This window comes from Urocitellus parryii, chromosome 5 (assembly GCF_045843805.1).
Source record: "Urocitellus parryii isolate mUroPar1 chromosome 5, mUroPar1.hap1, whole genome shotgun sequence".
Classification (NCBI taxonomy): Eukaryota; Metazoa; Chordata; class Mammalia; order Rodentia; family Sciuridae; genus Urocitellus; species Urocitellus parryii.
The window spans coordinates 178,377,469-178,396,461 of record NC_135535.1 but is presented as its reverse complement, the minus strand read 5'-3'; the positions used below and the strand labels follow the sequence as shown (position 1 = coordinate 178,396,461).

The 18,993-nt window shown below is 38.3% G+C and overlaps 1 protein-coding gene across 1 annotated transcript in view; it reads right to left on the bottom strand.

The window, feature by feature from the left end:
- Window positions 1–17,194, bottom strand: part of LOC113178372 (cytochrome P450 2C18-like) — a 42,681-nt gene extending 25,487 nt beyond the window's left edge. The window contains exons 1-7 of the mRNA XM_077799108.1: window positions 17,004–17,194; window positions 15,666–15,828; window positions 15,348–15,497; window positions 9,245–9,296; window positions 8,602–8,743; window positions 7,675–7,851; window positions 1,817–1,958 (exon numbers count right to left, since the gene is read on the bottom strand). Of these exons, the coding sequence (XP_077655234.1) occupies window positions 1,817–1,958; window positions 7,675–7,851; window positions 8,602–8,743; window positions 9,245–9,296; window positions 15,348–15,497; window positions 15,666–15,828; window positions 17,004–17,171 (994 nt within the window). The 5' untranslated portion in view covers window positions 17,172–17,194. The remainder of the gene's footprint in view (window positions 1–1,816; window positions 1,959–7,674; window positions 7,852–8,601; window positions 8,744–9,244; window positions 9,297–15,347; window positions 15,498–15,665; window positions 15,829–17,003) is intronic.
- Between the last annotated feature and the right edge of the window lie 1,799 nt (window positions 17,195–18,993).

Below are 18,993 nucleotides of genomic sequence, written 5' to 3'. Positions count from 1 at the left end.
CCACACACAAAAAAGCAAAAGTTAGAAAAAAATGAATTAAACAAGGTTGTAGGATACAAAACACAAAAATCAGTAGCGCAGCTATATGCCAATAGTAAATTATCCGAAATAAAAAGCAAGAAAGAAACTCCACTTACAATAGCTTCAAAAAAATAAACAAAATATCTAGGAATAAATTTAACTGAAAAGGTAAAAGATCTATACAATGAAAACTATAAGACATTGATGAAAAGAATTGAAAAGGACACACAAAAAAATGGAAAGACATTCTGTGTTCATGGATTAGAAGAATCAGAAATTTTTAAATGTCATAGTACCCAAAGCAATCTACAAGTTTAGTGCAGTCCCTATGAAAACACCAGTGGTGATCTTTTTAGAAAAAAACAAGCCTAAAATTTGAATGGATACACACACACACACACTCAAACACCCTGAATAGCCAAAATAATCTTTTGGGGGAGGGAGAGGGTACTGGAGATTAAACTCAGGGGCACTCAACCACCAAGCCACATCCTCAGCCCCATTTTGTGTTTGATTTAGAGACAGGGTCTCACTGAGTTACTTCGAACCTCAATTTTGCTGAGGCTTCTGTTGAACTCACAATCTTCCTGCCTCCACCTCCTTTCTGTTGCTGAAGCTGGCTTTGAACTCACAATCCTCCTTATCAGCCTCCCAAACTTCTGGGATTACAGGTGTGCACCACCACGCCCAGCACCTGGCAACAAAGTCATCTTAAGCAAAAACAGGAAGCATTACACTGTCCGAATTCAAAATATACTACATGACTGAAGGAACCAAACAGTGTGGTATTGGCATGAAAACAGACACAGAGACCAATAAATGGAATAAACATCTTAGAAGTAAACTCATTCATCTACAGTCAACTGATTTTTCACAGAGCTGCTAAGAACAATAATTGGAAAAAAGACAGTCTTCTCAAAAAATAAAAATTGGGTATCCATATGCCACAGACTGAAACTAGACCTGTATCTCTCGTTATTTACAAAATTCAACTCAATATGGATTAAAGACATAAATATAAGACCTGAAACTATGAAATTACTAGAAGAAAACATAAGGAAAATGTTTTAGAACATCAGAATTGGCAAGGATTTTTTGGACAAGACCACAAAGGAACAGAAAACAAAAGCAAAAATAGACAAATGAGATGATATCAAAATAAAAATTCTACACAGCAAAGAAAATAACCATCAGAGTAAACTGGAGAGTAAATTTTTTCATCAACTTGTAAATACGAAGCTATCCTTTGCCTATGAGTACACAAGCTGACAGCCACTTGTGAGAATTTTAATACCATTTTGATTCTTAATCTTTATATATTACTTGATTTATCTCTGAAAGTATTGGTAATTTCTCCCTTAAGTGTAGTGTTCTGAAATTCCATGGGTGGATATTTTCATTACATTTCCTTTTCTGGACATTCAATGAGCATTTTCTTTATAGATGGCAAAAAGAGAGAGAGAGAGAGAGAGAGAGAGAGAGAGAGAGAGAGAGAGAGAGAGGTCTTTCCTCTGGCACTACTCTTTCTCTAGAGTTTATATCTGGCTGCTGAATTTCAGAAGCATAATGGAGACGGAGGTAAGGACCTTGGAATTTGCTTCTGTTCACCCCTTCTCTCTGTCACTCCTATTTTGAAAAATTATCTTATTATTATGCTTTCATTATATTTGCACAAATTATAGCTAGTGACACAGAAATTTCAATACTGGAGCTTCTCAGAGACCCAAGATAGAGGACACTATCAGTGTCTTCACATCTTTCTGAAATTCACCCTGCTCACTGTATGTGGTCATACCTGTGATCTCTGTATGCTTTAGCAGGAGCAAAAGTCCATATCTCATAGTGGTGCTTGTTGTCTCCGTTCCCGCTCCAAACACATCAGTTACAGTGGTTAACAAGTTTTCAATGGTAAATTCAGACTGTTGATTGTTCTTTTCCTAGGAAATTACATGATTATTTTATTATTTGACAACTTTCCAGCATATTTATTATAATGAATCCAAATAACTCAGATTGTTCTAAAAAGAAAACTTCAACAATACAGAATTTAGTATTAAAATTGTAATAATCACATAGTATAGCAGTGACTGTAGCACCCCAAAGGAGGAGGAGCAGAAGGTAGCTCATGTACAAAATGTAGTAATGAAAAATGACAAGCACCTGAGTCCCTAATGCTTCAGGGCTAGTGCACTAGTTCTAGAGCAATCAACATGAGACTCCTTATATGTGAAATAAATACACTATTTTGTGAAGCCATTGTTAAACTGGGTTTTCTCCTGTTTATATACACACACAATTTTAACTAATAGAAATGTTTATGTTAGAGCCAAATCTTGAAAAAATGTTATAAGCCAGGGGGAAAAAAAGTTTGCAATTCTGCAATTGGGCAAAAAAAAAAGGCTCCTGACTCTCCCTTTACACATGTATGCACTAAGTAAACATCTATTTCTATATCAACTACCTGTGAGATAAACTCAGAATCAAGTGGAGTGATTCCAGCACACTAAGCAACTGAGAAAACGTCTACATCTAACAAGTAGGAAAAACTCTTGTATACTTATGCCTGATCCCACTCCAAACACTGTACCATAGAATCTGGGATGAAATCCCCAACACCCAGAGGAGAGGCAGGTTTGGATCACAATTATAACACCCTAATTCAAAGGTTCCTCCCAGTTTTCTCGAAATTTACTAACTCTCAGAGTGGAGGAATTAGGCATATAGGAGTCTCTCTAAACCACAGGGGGGTGGGGAAGTGGTTTTATATAGGAGCACAAGCACTTCCAGGGGATTTATACCCAATAATTGAGGCAGATAAGGGCATAAAAGTCAAACTTCCTATCTGCCACTCACAAATGAGCTTCTAATTAACCTGCATCAGAGAGCTAACCAACCCAACAAGTAGATTTCTGACAGCCTGAGAAGAGCTTGGTACTTCCTTTGTCTTCCCTCATGATGCCCCCTCTCCCCATGATAAAAAACAAGTCAACCCATTTGCACTAGACGGGGCTTGTCTATGCACTGAGCACCACAATTCCTATAGCTTTCACCTCAGGGACCACTTTCTTAATCAACACAAACAACTCTGGTTGTGTCCTTAAATCACAGAAAACAAAGAGAAGAATATACAGTAAGCCCACTTCCAGCAGCTATCTGCCCAGGATCAGAGAGAATGATTGGAATTTGAGTGCAGGCATTTGTGGATCCTCCCCCTAGATTAATAGAGAGAGAGTTAAAGATAAACACCTGATCCCAATTTCACGGTGAGGAAAGTGCATTAATAAATAAGACCCAAGGGGCTGACCTTGTACCTCAGTGGTTGAGCACTGGATTCAATCCTCAGCACCACATTTTTTTTTAAATAAATGAATAAATAAATAAATAAAACGAAGATATTAAAAAAAAACAACTAACAATATTTCTGAAAAAAAAAAAAGACCTAACTACATGATACATAGATAAGACTCACTTCACCTTCAAGAACACTCCAACTGAAAGTGAAGGGATAGAAAAAAAACATTCCATGAAAATGAAAACCAAAAGACAGCAGGGATAGCTACATCTACATCAGACAAAACACTGGGTCAAACACTAAAAAGAGACAAAGAAGGTCATTATGAAGTGATAAAGTGACTAATTCATCAAGAAGATGTGACAATTATATATACACCCAACATTGGAGCATGTAAACATTTAAAGCAAACATTAAGAGATCTGAGGGAATGCATAGATTACAACACAAAGATAGGAGTGATTCCAGTACTCCACTTTTAAAAACAGACAGATAATACAGACAAAAATTCAGTATAAAAATATTGGACTACACTTTAGACCAGATGGACTTAATGGACATAAAAAGCATTCTATCCAACAGTGGTATGCTCATCCTTCTCAAGTGCACATGGAACATTCTCCCAGGTGGATCATGGATTAGGCCACAAAACTAGTCTTAACAAATTTAAAAAGACTGAAACTTTATCAAATTATCTCTTCAGACCATAAAGGTATGAATCGAAAAATCAATAATGAAAGGAATCAAGGCTAGAAATCACAAATGCATGGAAATTAGACAAGATATTCCAGAATATTATTGGGGTAAAGAAAAAATTATTAGCAAAACTAAAACATATCCTGCAATAAATGATAATGGAAACAATACATCATAACTTATGGAACACACCAAAAGCAGTTCTAAGGGGAAGTTGGAGGAGCAGGAGAAAATTGATAATAACATGAAGCAATCTGAAATACTGACCTCAGGAAGTGTCTTTAACAAACACCATCCAATTTAACATTCCTACTCAGTGCTACAGATCAGCATTAATTTAATAAGGTTTCTATAATTCTGAATTTCATGACTTTGGTTTAGGTAATTGTTTCTTAGTTATGATCCCAAAAAAAAAATCACAAGCAATCAAAATGTAATTTCACACATAAAGAAAACTTTTCTATTTCAAAAGACATTTTAAAGAAATTGAAAACGTGGGCTGGGGATGTGGCTCACGCGGTAGCGCGCTCGTCTGGTGTGCATGCGGCCCGGGTTCGATCCTCAGCACCACATACAAACAACGATGTTGTGTCCACCAATAACTAAAAAATAAATATTTAAAAAATTCTCTCTCTCTCTCTCTCTCTCTCTCTCTCTCTCTCTCTCTTTCTCTCTCTCTCTCTCTCTCTCTCTCTCTCTCTCTCTCTCTCTCTCTCCCTCTATCACTCTCTCTTTAAAAAAACTTAAAAAAAAAGAAATTGAAAATGTGATGCACAAAATGGGAGAAAATATCTTCAATCCTTATATCAGCATAAGGAACTTGCATCTAGTATATATAGGCCCAAGGCAACTTAAGAAGACCCTGTCTCAAAATTAAAAAAATAAAATAAAAAGGGTTAGGGATGTAGCTCAGTGGCAAAGCACCAGGGTTCAATTCCTGGTATCAAACACCAACACACCACACAAACACACACACACACACACACACACACACACACACAGTGAAAGAATACTTCACACCCTCTAGGATGGCTGAAATAAAAAAAGATAGACACCTTGGTGAGAAGGCAGGAAAACTGGAGCAATCAAACACTGCAGAGAGATTTTAAAATGGTGGAGCCAATTTCATGCCTATGTCTTTTTCTAGGTTTTTCATATTTTTAGCTCTTACATTTAGGACCCTGCACCTCAAATGCTAAACATAGAGATGCCATATCAGGGAGCAATTCCACTATCATGTGGAATCCCTAGAAAAATGAAAACATGTATAACCAATACCTTATACACAAAGATTCCTAGTATTATTTATAATAGACAAAGAACGGAAACAATTCAAATGTCTATCAACAGATGAATGAAAACATTAAATGTAATATATCAAGAAACTGAAATATTTTTCTACCATATAAAGGGATGAGGTACTGATACATGCTACATCAATGAACCCTTGAAAGGTTTATGACAAGTGAACAAAGCCAGTCACAAAAGACCATACACTATGTAGTTCCATTCATATGAAACGTACAGAAGAACAAACCTATAAAGACAGAAAGTAAGAGTATTAAATTATACTTAAAATCTATACAGAGATAGTATGTAAATGAGAGCTAATAAAAATATCAACAAAAAACAAAATAACACATTTTTAATACTATACTGCGCTCCAAGGAGCAACATAGTTTTAAATACAGTTTTGAGGCAACAGCCTTTGCTGACTGAAGTAAAAAAAAAGATCTTGGAGGTCACTGTAACCTGAGCTTAATGGTGAGGCTTAATAGCATTAAGAAAATCCCTCTCAATGTGTATCAAATGTAAAGAACTCATGTAGGTCCATGCTTTTGGTAAGGTTCCATACTTTTAATGATATTTTCAAATTAATAAGACCCTGCATGATAATTGTGCCATAGAAACAGACAAGACAGAGAGTCAAAGTGATTTGCTTCTTCTCTTCACCATTTTCTTGGAACTATTCCCTCTTCTTCACTTCATCTACAACAGGCCAATCAAATTCAAACACAATTCCCAAGAAAATTTTAGAAAAGTCACCCTTTGATTCCTTGCCACCTTAGCCCACAGCCCAATGACTTACTTTTTTCAAAGTGTTACAAAGTGGTAGAGTCAAATATAGTGGATACAAAGGATGGATTTATTCTCTAGAGTTGGTTCTTTTTAGATTCTTCTACATTTGTCCTCTTCCAGTAAATAGAACTTTGTACCTATACAAGTATGCTTGTGTACTTCTCAGTTTCCAAATTGACCCTACCACCATTCACGTTCACTATCCCAGTCTTTCCCTACTTGGTTAAACTTATCAAATGGCATAACTGTCTTGATACTGAAATTTCCCACACAGTTCCTATTATTTGGCTCCCATCTACGCCACTAAAATAAAAATCTATTAATCTCTGAGAATATTATAAAATGGATACCTTGAATTTCAGAATCTGCATTTCTATAATCCAGACATTTATTAATCCAAAGTGCAAAGAGATGAAAAATCCCATAGCTAGTCTATAAATTCAACTGTCACCATACAGACCATTCTACAGAACTCCCAGGATAATTTTCCTTGCATAACATTGTTATTCTGGCCCACACATACCTGACCAAATCAAAACTCTCCATGCCAACAATCAGGTTTACAGAATATTTAACAAGTATCTTCAGATTCAATTCCAGTAGCACTCAATTAAGGCTTCTCTCCTCTATCTCTGCCACCACACACATTTGAATTTCTCACTATATCACTATCCATCTAAAATTCTGTCCCATGTTTCTCACTGCAAATACTTGAAGATTTATTTTAAACCTCAGGAAATGTAGGAAGTGCACTATTACAGTTTGAATACATGGTCTTGAAGATCTATATTAAACCTCGGGAAATGTAGGAAGTCCAACATTACAGTTTGGATATGTGGTGTCCCCAAAAAGATCAGAGGTGAAATGATTAGGTGATGGGAAGTGTAACCTAATCAAAGACTTAATCCACTAATGTGGATTAACAAAGTGGTAACTGTAGGTAGGTAGGATGTGGCTAAAGGAGGCAGGTCACTGGGGATGTGTCTTTGGGATTTATATTTTGTCCCTAGTGAATGGAGTTCCCTCTCTGCTTTCTGGTGGCTCTATCCTGAGCTGCTTTTCCCTCCACACTCTTCCCATGATGCTCTGCCTCACCCTAGACCCAGAGAAATGGAGTCGGCTGTCTATGAACTGAGACCTCTAAAACCATGAGTCCCAAACAAACTTTTTCTCCTTTAAAATTGTTCTTGTCAGGTCTTTTGGTCACAATGATGAAAAAGTTGACTAAAAAATATCCCACCTAGGTTAAACCCTCCTTTTTTTATTCTCCCATATGATGTGTGATGTATCTGTGTCAACTTTTATATTATGGCTTGATATTTTATATTTTCTATAGGTTTGAATTTGCATCTTACCTGAGATATACATTCTGTCTTTACTCAAAGAGATTATTAGTGCTTAAAAACAGTGTCCATGTACTCTAAATGTTAATTCCATTTTAAATCTTCCAGATGCTTAGTTCAGATCCATGTATGTATACAACAGGCACTTATGTGCTTATCAAGTATTTCTTGCCTGACCAGTTACATCCCAATAAGTAAAGATATTATCAATGAACCACAAAATGCAAGCAGATAACATTCTACCTCTTTCATTTTGATCAGGAAGCAATCAATGAAGTCCCGAGGATTGTTGACATCCAAAGATTCTTGGTGCTCTTTTATTTTCTCCAAAACATAACTTTTTACATAATCAAAATTTTTAATAACTGTGTTATGACTCCCCGGGAGATAATCCATGAGAGCAGGGAAAATATTGCAGACCTTAAAAATTAAATGACATTTATTAAATTAAAACCATGTAATGAAGGCATAGGTAAATATAATAATCCAACTTAAGCCCTGGTTAAAAACTGGAGTGAACAAAAAATGGTCTCCAACTTGAGCAGCATATGATTTCATGTATGAAGGAGTCCTTCACGCTGACAGGAAGATGGGAATAAACAGACCACGTCATCAAACATGAGAAGAATGTCCCATCCTGATACATTTTTTACAGCATTAGGGCATCTTTATGTCACTTCTCTCACTTGCAACCTTGAAACACAGAAGGCCATGAATTGCTCTGATTCACATGTAACACATGAGCACAGAGGTTAAGGGCATTTGGACAACCTGATACAGAGCACACAGCCACTCCCTGCTATTTCTTCCACCAGCAATAAGCCTCAGGAACAGAATCACGATTTTGTAACTGGGAGGGGTGCAAAGATACCATGAAAACCAGCACTGCATTTTATAGACAGCACTTGTACACAAGAATGGTTAAATGACTCCTATAAAATCATGCAATTATCTTTTAGGCAGAGTTTATGGCACAGCAGCTCAACACAGGGTAATAGTGTGATGTTTGCTTATGGTTCATTCACACCAAAAGCCAATCATTCTGGGATTTTGACCCTGGTCACTTTCTCAACTAGGATCCCAGCTGAAGCCTCAAACACACTCACTACTCAGAGGATCCTGGCAGCAGCTGTGTCCCTAACATTCTCCATCCTTGATATTCTAAATTACAATATTGCTGCCAAGTAATGTCATGAAGAGCTCCTTAGTGTTGACTGGCAGACCAGCCTGTGGGTCATGGAAACTTTTCAACAAGAGCCTGGACGTCCACTGTGTGCCTGGGCATGCTTTGGGGCAGTCACCAAAGTGCTGCCTAGAAACAGAGGTTTGGTGGGAAAACCACTAGCCACTGGGCTTGAATTCTACCCCAAGATTCAGGCATTTGTTGTCTTTGTAAAAATGAAGGGCTGTCTACCTTTTTGAGAGGTTCACATATGATACTAAGATCTGGACAGAACTGTGGTGTCTAAACATTTACTTCACAGTAGGCACAGTAGAGAGCCCATCCACCACAAAAGAAAAATTTAAAAATATCTTGGAAAAGCTGCAGAATCAACTTTATCAGAACTCTGGAAGACAGTCAGATGTTTACAAAGGGTAAACCAAATGGAAAAAAACAAACAAACCAAAAAAAAAAAAAAAAAAAACTAAAATCTCAGAGAGCTTTGTGGCATTGCTTCTGCTCCTCCCACCACCCTCCCTGGCCTTGGCAGTGGCCTTAAAGTGGGCAGCCCTGTTCCCAGTGAGGGACCCTGGTTCTTGGTTCCAGAGGAACAGAGATTGTGTTTCTCTATTGTAACCTATCGAGGACTACCTGAAAGACAGAAGTAAAGCCTTTGTATCTGCTTCATCTGAGTCAGAACTCACTGGGGCAGAAAAGCAATGACAATATCAAAAACCTCATAATGCCCCATTTGGAAAAAAATTATTTTATAATGCCACTAAGCAACCCTGAGCAAGCCAGGGCAAAAGAATACAGTGAAGGCACAGCAGCCTAGGAAGGAAAGTTAGGGAGAGGGTTCTTTGAAAAATTAGGACATTTGAGAGCTCCCACACGTTCTGATAAATTCAAACAAATTACAAACAGGCCCAGGGCAAGACACAGGCTAAGAAAAGACTTTAAGTTTTTAACCTCTGCTGACCTCTAGCCTGCTTAAGAGCAAGTGCAGGCTATTACAAGGAATGCCCAGCACAGAGCCAATCTGGAGGGAGTTCCTCTCTCTCTCCCTTTATTTCTTTCCTTTTTCTTTCTTCACTTCTTTTCATCCTCCCCTCTTTCTTTCTCTCTCCCCTCCTCTTTCTATTTTTCCCTCACTCCCCTTATTTGTCTCTAACTCTCCTCTTCCTCCTCCAACTCCTCCTTCTCCTCCTTTCTCTCTCTCCTTCTTCTCCTTCTCCTCACAGCCAAGGAAATCTCTATCAAAACTAACCTACCAGGGTGGTGCAAGCCTATAATGTCAGCTCATCAGGGGACTAAGGCAGAGGATCCTAGTTTAGCAAGACCCTGTCACAAAACAAAAAAATTGTAAAGATCAAGGAAGTAGCTCTGTGGTAGACCACTTGGCATAAAGCTCTGGATTCAATTCCCACCCAGTACCAAAAACTAGCTGAACTCAAGAATCAGAGACTTCAGAGATAATACATGACAAAGAACAAATTTTTTAAAAAATATTTAGAAAGGGCTTGGGTGTAGCTCAGCGGTAGACCGCTCGCCTAGCATGTGTGAGGCCCTGGGTTCGATCCTCAGCACCTCATAAAAAAAAATAAAAAATATTTAGAAAGTAACTAAATATTGACAGTCTATGGAACACAAAAAAAATAAATAGCAACAATGAAAAAGAAAATAAAAACAACACTGGCAAAAACAATTTTTAAACCCCAAAGAGAAAGGGAAGTGTAAGATCCAGGATTGCCAAATCAGAGTATACAAAATATCCAGTTTTCTTGCAAATCAAAACCACCTTAAGAAACCATCTCACTCCAGTAAGATTGGCAGCCATTATGAAGTCAAACAACAATAAGTGCTGGCAAGGATGTGGGGAAAAGGGTACACTTGTACATTGCTGGTGGGACTGCAAACTGGTGCGGCCAATTTTGAAAGCAGTTTGGAGATTCCTGGGAAAGCTGGGAATGGAACCACCATTTGACCCAGCGATTGCCCTCCTGGGTCTATTCCCTGAGGACCTTAAAAGAGCATACTATAGGGATACTGCCACATCAATGATCATAGCAACACAATTCACAATAGCTAGACTCTGGAATCAACCTAGATGCCCTTCAATAGATGAATGGATAAAAAAAAATGTGGCATTTATACACAATGGAGTATTACGCAGCACTAAAAATGACAAAATCATGGAATTTGCAGGGAAAAGGATGGCATTAAAGCAGATTATGCTAAGTGAAGCTAGCCAATCCTTAAAAAACAAATGCCAAATGCCTTCTTTGATATAAAGAGAGCAACTAAGAACAGAACAGGGAAGAAGAGCATGAGGAAAAGATTAACATTAAACAGAGACATGAGGTGGGAGAGAAAGGGAGAGAGAAGGGAAACTGTATGGAAATGGAAGGAGACCCTCATTGTTACACAAAATTACATATAAGAGTTTGTGAGGGGAAAGGGAAAAAAACAAGGGAGAGAATTGAATAACAGCAGATGGGGTAGAGAGGGTACATCCACAGACTGGGATCCTAATCAGAATAAGATATATTCCATGCTTGTATAATCATATCAAAATGGGCTCTACTATTTTGTAGAACTAAAAACTAATAATAATAATAATATTTTTAAAAAAGATGAACAGCTCAAGATCACTCAGTGGTCTGAGCAGAGGAAGCTCAGACCTTCAGTGACTGCTCCAAACTTCACTAGGGAACTACTGAAGAGGCACAGAGGGCACCTGTACCTTTTGGATCATCCTGCACCTCAGATTGAGTAGCAGTGAACTCAAGAGCCAGAGCAGTTCATTCACCCTGAAATTCCTCTTTGGTCACAGTATTTTGAGCAGTGCCTACTCTTTCTTTTCCATCTCCTTGGGATCTCTGTGGAAGTAGAGATCGGGTATAACCGCCCCTGGGTATTCACAGGAGATGGTGCTGTACATACACAGACCCTCCCAGGGCAGCATTCACCACATCAGACCCATAGAGTAAGCTCCCCTGTTGTTGCATAGAGTGGTGATGTCCACGCAGAGCAGAGGAGAATCTGTGTTGCACAGAGCAAAGGCAGGCAGATTGACATAAGATGCCTCAGACAGACTGGTGGTCAGCCCTAGGATCAGTAACCACCAGAAGACACACTTCCTGGAATGCAGCCTAGAACTGGTTAGTGACATTCCAGGAGTAAAGCAAGCAGCAATAGGAGTGGCTCCGGGGGTAGTGGCAATTTTCAGCACAGCCCACTGGACTGTATTCCTGGAGGAAGTGACACTGATGTCAGCAGGATTTTCAGTGGTAATGGCACAAGCTGCCAGTAGAAGCTCTTCAGATTTATGATGGAGATGTCATCACTTTTCCTTTTGTAGGTATATTGTTCTATCTAGAAAGAAAGGTTGGTGCCACCAAAGTGGGTTCCTACAGTAAGGAGTTTGAAGATATCCTTCTCCTTCATTTGCAGGACATTAAGGGCTCTGGACATTCTGACAGTTTCCCTTTAAGTTATAACAGGAATCAACAACACCACCACCATATGGACTCCTCCTTGAGCAGCACGGATATAATGAATAATTTAAGGAACTGTATTTAGAAGCAGGAGAGGGTAAGACTAAAGAGAGAACAACAATAAGAAATGCAGGAATTAGATAGTACAAATGCAAAAAGGCAAAAGCATCCATGTTATATGAAAAGAAAAACTAATGAAAATGAGCACAGATTATAAAATGGATTTTGCTCACCTAAAATAAAAGTGAAATAAGAAAAGTTCATTTTAAATTAAATCACAGGGTAAACACAAAAGGTTAAATTGATAGAGTCATTTTATTTCTTTATTTCAATATTGAACGGAAAAAAAAAATGTCCTGTCCTAGGAAATAGTGTCAACCCTCACCACAGCCCAGATTTAATTTACTTGGGCAAAGCCTGCCCTCTTGTGGAATTCATGAGTTATCACTGTATGTTATACATTGTTTAAATTTCACAATCATTTAGGTCAATTCCATCATTTTATAGAAAAAGAAAAAGCAGATAAAACCTTTCCTTTCTTTTGGACATTTAAATTATATTGTTGTAATTAAATCAAACTTTAAATTTTAAAAGCCCACAAGTTTAGATTATAGATGTAATCAAGAGTGAATCCAAAGTGTTGTACAGACTATTCACACCTGTCAAAAGATGAACTCAACAGAGATGTCCACAGGGATGAATGGATAAAGCAATTGTGACATATATGCATGAGAGAATTTTATTCATACACAAAAAAGTTAAATTCTGTCATTTGCAGATGAAATTGGAAAACATTATGTTAAGTGACATAAGCCAGGCACCAAAAGACAAACACTGCAAGTTCTCACTCATGCATGGAAGCTAAAAAAGGTGATCTCATAGAATACGAAAGTAGATTTGTGGTTACTAGAGGATAAGAAGGGTAGGGAGGAAGGAGAACAGAGAAAGGTTGGATAATGGATACCAAAATATAGTTGAATAGGAGAAATAAATTCCAGTGTTCTACAGCACAGTAGGATAACTGTAGTTTGTATCAAATTATATATATTTTACAAAGCACTAGAAGAAAGGAATTCAAACTGCCCCAACAAAAAACTGATAAATGTTTATAGGGATAGAAAAGCTAATTACCTTAATTTGATCATTAAAAACTACATACATAGGGCTGGGAATGTGGCTCAAGCAGTAACTCGCTCACCTGGCATGCGCAGGGTGCTGGGTGCGATCCTCAGCATCACATAAAAATAAAATAAAATAAATAAATAAATAAATAAAGATGTTGTGTCCACCGAAAACTGAAATAAATATTTAAAAATTCTCTCTCTCTAAAAAAAAAAAAAAAAAAAAAAAAAAACAAAAAAAAAAACTAGATACATGTGTCAAGTTACCACATGGCACCCCAAAATATGTACAAAATATGTACAATTATTATGTGTCAGTTTTTTAAAATGTGAAGAATAAAGGGAATTCAACAATAGAAGCATCTTTAGTAGATAACCGTTCTTATGCTAGGTTCCTTGTCAGCTGAGACAAAAGGGCACTAAAATTTTATTCCAGCCTGCAAGACGGGGGATAATTTACAATTGTCAATTTGAGATTTCTGGTGGTGGGGGGAGAGTGTGACTCACAGTGAAAATCTGATTTTCAATCTTACCTTTTACCTCCTTGAGAAGATTAAATATCAGAGTAATTTAAAATTCAAGCTGAAAATCAGATTTATTGTGACAAGCATTTCATAGACAAGTAGAATGGACAATGGGAAGCAAATAATTACCATAAAAAATCCAATTGTTATAAAATTCACCCAGGATTTTGTTTTTATTCAGATATGGTGAGGTCAACAGATGAGGCTGCCCTTGAAAAGATGGTTTGGTACTATTACCAAGGGAAGGAAGCCGCCACACCACAATGGAGCAGGCAGCACAAGAAGAAGCATCACAGTTGGACAGGAGGCAGAAGGGGCAAGGGAAAACAGGGGACCTTTATTTATTGGGGTTTGCATGGGAAGGAATGAGTGAGGCAGAATAGGTGCGCTGAGTATTCTTAGATTGATAGTTTGAATACTCTCAATGTGCTCTGGGCAATGGGGATAGTCACTAACTGTCCCATAACTGTCCCTGGGGTGATTTATGGCTCTTAAGAATATTGGCTTGGTGTAAAAAAATTTGGTATAGTAGGTAGTTGGGGGTATGGGTTATGGTTGTTTTGTACACCAAAATCTTGTGATAGGAAAGCTATTTGCTATCTCTGGGAATTAACTACCCGTGGCAGAGATATTCCAATATGTCAAACCGTCATAAAACACAGAAAACAAAAAAAGTGATTACTACACAAATAAAAATAGAAAATAACACAAGGAAAGTAAAAACAGAATCCTCTTACAATTAGGAAATTGGGATAAAGAGTTAATAATGAGAGTTGAAATTCAGTTCAACAAATTTGAAGGATTATACTAGAGTACAAATTTTCTTAAAATATATAAAATAATGCAGCAAGTTGTGAGAAAGAGTAAATAACTCAAACTGATAGTTTTTAAATAGTTATTGTTCACAAGGAAATCACAATAAACAAAGACGCATTAAAGATGCCAAGGGAGTCAAAACCACAGATCAGCACAATTACTGGTGAAGACTGTAGGCACAGGCCTCGAAAGAACCTTCCAGACATGTCAGTCCGTGAAGCTGATTGTACGCATGCAGACCAATTAACCGAAAGTACATGTGTGTTATTTCATGCTCCACAAAAGTAGCAGATTACTACAATCAGGGCTACTTGACAAGTGTTTACCAGTGAAATGTTTTAAAATACTTAACCCATAATTACACTATAGGAAAAACATGATTCTTTCACAATTTGAAAAATAAGACTCGAACTTTCTTGGTGACATGATTCAAAACGAAGTTTGACACAAAACAGCATTAAATGACCACACTTTAGGGGATGGAAATATAGCTCAGTTGGTAGAGTGCTTGATTCGCAGGCACCAGGCTCTGGGTTCAATACCCAGCACCACCCAAAAATAAATAAATAAACAAAATGACCAGAGTTTATGCACCGTGTGTACAAACACAACAAGCACAGATACACAGAAGCTCCCTTGGCTCTCTGCATCACACCATCCCTCCTGCACATGAAGACTAACAACCACTACTCTTAATGAAAGATTTGGCTGCCCCTAAAGTATTTCCAGGGATGTTGTTAGAGAAGAGAGCAGTCTGATATGGTCAATAATTACAGAACAAAGAATTACCACCCACCATTCGTTTTCCTCAACTCCTCCACAAGGCAGCAGGCTTCCTCCTGAACTCGGTCCTCAATGCTCCTCTTTCCCATCCCAAAATTCCGAAGGGTCATGAGGGAGAAGCGACGAAGCTCCTTCCATCTCTTTCCATTGCTGAAGAGGATTCCTACCAGAATGGGAAGCAAAAGCTAGAAGGGAAATCCCAGGCAAGGAAGAGAAAACTGACATGTAGCAGCTACATGGGTGGCCAAAATCTGCCTGGAGATCAATTCAAGCCTCATACCAGAACTACTGTCCAACACATGCATGCACACTCATGCACAGGCACACTTACCAAGGTCTTTATTAACTTTCTCAGACAGTGGGAAACTGCCTCTTCCAGCAAACTCTTCTCCTAGATCAACCAGGGCTTCCTTCACTGCATCATATCCATGCAATACCACAGAAGGCTTCAAGCCCAAATACAGAGTGAACACAGGGCCATACACTTTTGAGAACTGGAAGATGGAAAGTAGATGCAAAGAGCAACAAAAGAAATCAGTATTTGGTCTACATATTGTTCATGATTCAGACCAATATTATTGTACTGTTGACATTTTTGTCAAACACAACTTCAAATATTTCTGGATTTCATATATAAATAAGATGGTGATTGTTATAGCTTCTACATAAACAATGACTCCCATTTGCCAGGGAACTGCCAGGGAAATTACGAGGCAGACTGTCAAAAATAAATCAACATTTTGAGGTAGCTTTATTTATTCTGTCATATAGATAAAGAGACTGAGGTTCAAAAATTCAAATTCATTTCAGTTTCCCATAGCTAATAAATAGACAACCCAAACTTGAACCCTTGCTTAGTTGATCTCTTCTACCTAAGGCAATTTCACAGTCCTCAATGTCCACATTTGGACCAATACCCAGCTGCTATAGGACACAGCTTCAGCATCACCTGCTAAGCTCTTCCCCTGAGGATCTGACTCATCAGCCCTGTGATAAATACCAGAAATCTCAATTTTTAAACATCTCTCCCCAGATGATTCTAATGCACAGACCAGTTTGAAATCCACCAACATTATTAACTCAGAAAGAGAGTGGACACAGCACAGAAATGTCAGGATGTGCAGCATCCCATGGAAGGACAATTCTTTCCATGCTACACATTCACAGGTCACAGGACCAAAATATCCTGATATTACTCAACTATCCCTCACTAATTATTTATTTCATTCACATTTACTTATTGTAGACCCACAGTATTTCCTTGACACTACACATAATTTGCTTCTCTGGAGAAGTTGAACTATTATAACTAATCTAAACAAAATACACAACATGTACAGCAGATGACTTCTCGCATAAAATCTTTAATCTCAAAACTGCCAATACCATTTACCTTCAGACAAAAGAAAAATCACAGCAAAAGATGGGAAACCAAGAAAGTAACAGAACTTTATGATTTTGAGTCCACCTTAGAACTTAAATAGTACCCTCCTAGGAAAACACATGATATCATTCCACTATTTCTGACAGTGACACACCAAAAATAATAACTCACAGGGATTATTCACTTTACAATAAAATAATCTGCCTCCAACAATCAATTTTATTAAAAGTAGGAAATAATTATTCAACTTTTCCAAGCCACCAAAGGATCATAAAGCATACTTACTTTGGTTAAAGATTTGCTAATGTCCTTAACATCTATCTGCAGAATATTTCCAATAATTGGGAGAGGAGTGGGACCAGGTGGGAGCTTCCCCCTCCCAGAGCTCTGTCTCCATACTGAGAGGAGAAGCAGACAGGAGAGACCAAGGACCAGGGCCACGACTAGATCCATTGCAACCTCCTCTTCTTACCGCAGACAAGAGCAAGCTTGCAATGCAAAGCTTTTACAACACTCCCTGCTAATTCAATATGTGAATCACTGCACTGTTTGATGCAGTGACCAATCACCTACATGCACTTTAATCTCCTTCTGAATGGACTCTGGCCAACTGAAAAACATGAAAATAGTGTGTTCTTATTCTTACTCTCCTTTCCACAGCCCCACCCTGAAGATTCTGGTGTAACTAGTCTGGGGTGAGGCCTTGGTATTGGTTTTATTTTTTTAAACACCTTAAGCAGCTCTAGTGAGCTGCCAGAATTGAGAACAAATGAAGTAAAGTATCTGATCAAAAAAATTGTTCATTCTGGATTCTTAGACTGATGGCCATTTGGGAGTTTATGACATTGTTTTAGCCATGTGTTTTAGACCTTATACAAAAAATAATGTTTCTCCAGTAATGCCTCTCAAACACTCAGGTATTTTCCTTGAAAATGAAAGTCTTGTGAAATATTTTAGGGTACTGTGCTAACATGTCTAACATGAAGCCTCTAACATAACACACATCTTGAATAACCAGCACTCAGCAAGTAGCTAAGTAAATATACACACCTTTCCTTTCTTTCCTATTTTTTTCCTCCCCACCGCCCACATCCCTCCCTGTAAAGAACTTGAAGACAGAGATTATATTTTTTTTTTCAAATGAGGAAAAAAGACTCTGAGAGAACCAGAAGGAGACACTTCAGTGTCACACAGCTCAAAGGTGGTGGAACTGGGTTTGGAATGAGCTCTTATGATGCCCTGGCCTTGCCACAGCTGCCTAGAGAACAGTTTCTGGGGAAAATTATTATTATTATTATTATTATTATTATTATTATTATTATTATTTTATTGTGAATGTCCAACACACTGGCTGTTCACAAAATGGCAAGGCCAAATCCTTAGAGACCAAGTAAAAATAGAAGTCAAAATTAGCGTTTCTCCCTTTTCGTTATTGCAGAAGTGAAATTTTGCACAGCTAACTAAGGGTGCAAAGTCCAGGGCTCCCGTGCCTCCCTTTCTCCCGAGGGGACAGGACGTCTCTGGGCCGCGCTGCCCCGGGCTGGGGAAGGGTGACAAGAGTAATGCCTAACTGTTCTTTCTGCCCTTTTCAATGTGACTTTTCCTGTCTTTATGCCATACTCAGGTGCTGTGGTCCCTCACCTGCTTTCCTTAGCCCTGGTGAAGTCATTTCACCTGTGGATAGTTTTCAAATCGGTGTTTCTCTTGAGGAAGATGCTCAGTGGCAGAAGAGTCTATTCCAGTCTTTCTCTGCTCTCTCCTGGAGAAAGCAGGTTTCTCCGAGTGGAGAGGGTTTAAGAAACCATGCCCCAGTCGCCTCCTGCCACAGCTCCTGCTTCCGTTCTTTTCTGTCCTGACATTGTCAGGAATGAAGGAATAAAGTAACGCGCAGCAAGCAAGGGAGATGATAGACAGAACATCAGGCAGGTGCTTTGGTGAGGGATGGGACCACCGTACAGAAGGGTCACAATACGCACACCTGAATCCGAGGTGACGTTTAGTGGTCATGAGGCTCCAAATATCACTGGAATGATAAGCATCCCTAGATCACTAATGGCGATGCTTTGCAAAGACGTATTTTGCAAAGTCATCTTGTATTTGTCCTAAATTGATTACTGCAGTTGTTTCTTTTTTTTTCTTTCTTTCTTTTTTTTTTTTAAGTTGTAGATGAGGATGGAACCCAGAGCCTCACGCATGCGAGGCAAATGCATTACCACTGAGCTACAGCCCCAGCCCCCAGTTGTTTCTATTTTAAATTTTACTTTTAATGTATATA